The sequence below is a fragment of the Buceros rhinoceros genome, unplaced genomic scaffold, assembly GCF_000710305.1.
Source record: "Buceros rhinoceros silvestris isolate BGI_N320 unplaced genomic scaffold, ASM71030v1 scaffold11790, whole genome shotgun sequence".
Classification (NCBI taxonomy): Eukaryota; Metazoa; Chordata; class Aves; order Bucerotiformes; family Bucerotidae; genus Buceros; species Buceros rhinoceros.
The window spans coordinates 33,375-35,335 of NW_010391330.1; the positions used below are offsets into that span (position 1 = coordinate 33,375).

At 50.6% G+C, this 1,961-nt stretch overlaps 1 protein-coding gene across 1 annotated transcript in view; it reads right to left on the bottom strand.

Annotated features, from left to right (window-relative positions):
- PACS2 (phosphofurin acidic cluster sorting protein 2) overlaps positions 1 to 1,961 on the bottom strand; it is a gene marked incomplete at its 5' end in the record, with an annotated part of 45,175 nt that overhangs the window by 24,672 nt on the left and 18,542 nt on the right. The window contains 3 exons of the mRNA XM_010141270.1: positions 112 to 216; positions 902 to 1,034; positions 1,809 to 1,930. Of these exons, the coding sequence (XP_010139572.1) occupies positions 112 to 216; positions 902 to 1,034; positions 1,809 to 1,930 (360 nt within the window). The remainder of the gene's footprint in view (positions 1 to 111; positions 217 to 901; positions 1,035 to 1,808; positions 1,931 to 1,961) is intronic.

Below are 1,961 nucleotides of genomic sequence, written 5' to 3' on the forward strand. Positions count from 1 at the left end.
TCCAACCAAGCAGCAGAGCCTGCTTGGTTATGGTAGAGCTCAAGGCCTGTCCATTCCTGAGGAGGAACAGTGAAGGAGAACTACGCTGCAGGTAACGTCTCCTGCCTTTACCTGGCCTTGCCAGTCAGAAGTATTGACAAGAATAATGTTTTCTGGCAGCTGGTCATCGGAAACCAGGATGTGATTTAGTTGGTCATACACTGTTTTTCTGGGGATCTGGAAACAGAGACAGAGAGAACAGTAGGCAATGTTAGCTCTGATCATCTACCACCACTCCAGCTCTTGCAGTGTGTGAGAGGTAGCAGTGCGTGGCTGGCCAGTGCTCAGTCACCCCATCAGCAGAAGGCTGCTGGGACTGACACTCGTCAGCTTCTTCAATCCCGCAGTATTCCACAGGCTCTGCTACTGGCCACCTTGGTTTTATTGCTCATCACTCCTCCTGCCATGCACTTTTATTTACCTCGCTTTATACTAACGGTAGCCCAAGAAATCCTGGGTTCGTGGAAGCCAGGAACAACCTCCCTCAAGGAAGGAATTGAGCCCCGCAGCTGACAAGAGCATGGCACGTGTGTGCTTGCATAAGCAAGTCCCCATTTGCAACCCCTAGCAATTTGCCTCATTTCAGAGGAGTAATTTATCAACACACCCCTAATCATTTCTCATCTTAACAACCTGTTTCAGTGTTTTCAGTTCATGGTGGGGTGACAAAGCAACAGGCTGGTGAAACCCAGCAGACCGGATGCAAGATACAGTATCAGCCAAGACAAATTCCCTTCCTTCTGAAACCACAGGGCTCAGTTCCTTTCCAGTAGGGACAGCACTGGCATCAGAAGGAAAGGGACCACAGCTGGAGAAGAGGAAAAACTATGGGTGGCTGCAGAGACAACAATCTTTTTCACACCTGTAAGTGGTGCCGGGTGTCTGGAGAGCGTTCATTGTCCAGACTGTTTGCTCTCTCGTTCTGCGGCCTCACTGGCTGCCTCTCCTTCAGAGACGTGCTCCTTCCCCGACGTCCTGTCTGCTTCCCTTCAGACCTGCTGGAGAGATGTGCTTGCGTTCCAGAGCTAGTTTGTATCTGAGTGAGATTCATCCCCCAAATCCCACATCGCCCAGTCTGGCAACCTCAGCAATGTCAGTGGAATTGGGGAATCCCACATGTAGATCTGAGCTACTTTGAGACCTGCTGATTTTGCTTCTCATAGTGCAGAGCACATGGTTCAGCTACAGAGCATGTTCCCAGGAGTCCCAGGCAGACTTCCACAGCCCGTGCGAAGACACATACCACCACCCTGCTACCGCTACACCAGAGTAACAGCATCTAGCCAAGCAAACTGCAGTCACACACCCAAAAGCAGCATGGAAATACCAATTCAAAAGAGCATCTATTTGCTTGCAAACGACCAGAGAAACTATATGGTGGGGCTGCTGAAGCCCACATTCACTACCCCTATTTGGGAAGGTTTAACAGGGCATAAATTAGACTTGACAACCACCTGCAAGGCCTAAATCTGCATCAGACATTGACTTTGCAACAGCATCTTTTGAGCAAGCAGCTCTGCAGTTTTATAAAACCTTCCTCAGATGTGGAGTGAGGAGAACACAGGAGACAACCTCAGAGCAACGCTCTTCAGGGTCCTGAGAATTCATTTATCAAGCGCTCAAGACCCATCACTTAAGTGCCTGAACACAAGGAGGGTCTTCTTGCAGTCAAGTCAGTAGCTTAAGGCCGTCCTGAGCATGTGCTAGGAAGCTGTCCGTGACTTCCCGAGCAGCCCCGCAGCCGGTGCGATGCTGTGTCACCACTCTACCTCGTGGACGGGATAATGAGGGACTCGGTCTTAGTGATCTTCCCGCTGGGTGGCAGCTTCTCGACAAACACGTCTGGTGTGGGAAGTTCAGCTTCCTGGACCTCAGCTTGCTGGTTAGACTCCTGCTAAAACACAGGGCTCCAAGTCAGCAGG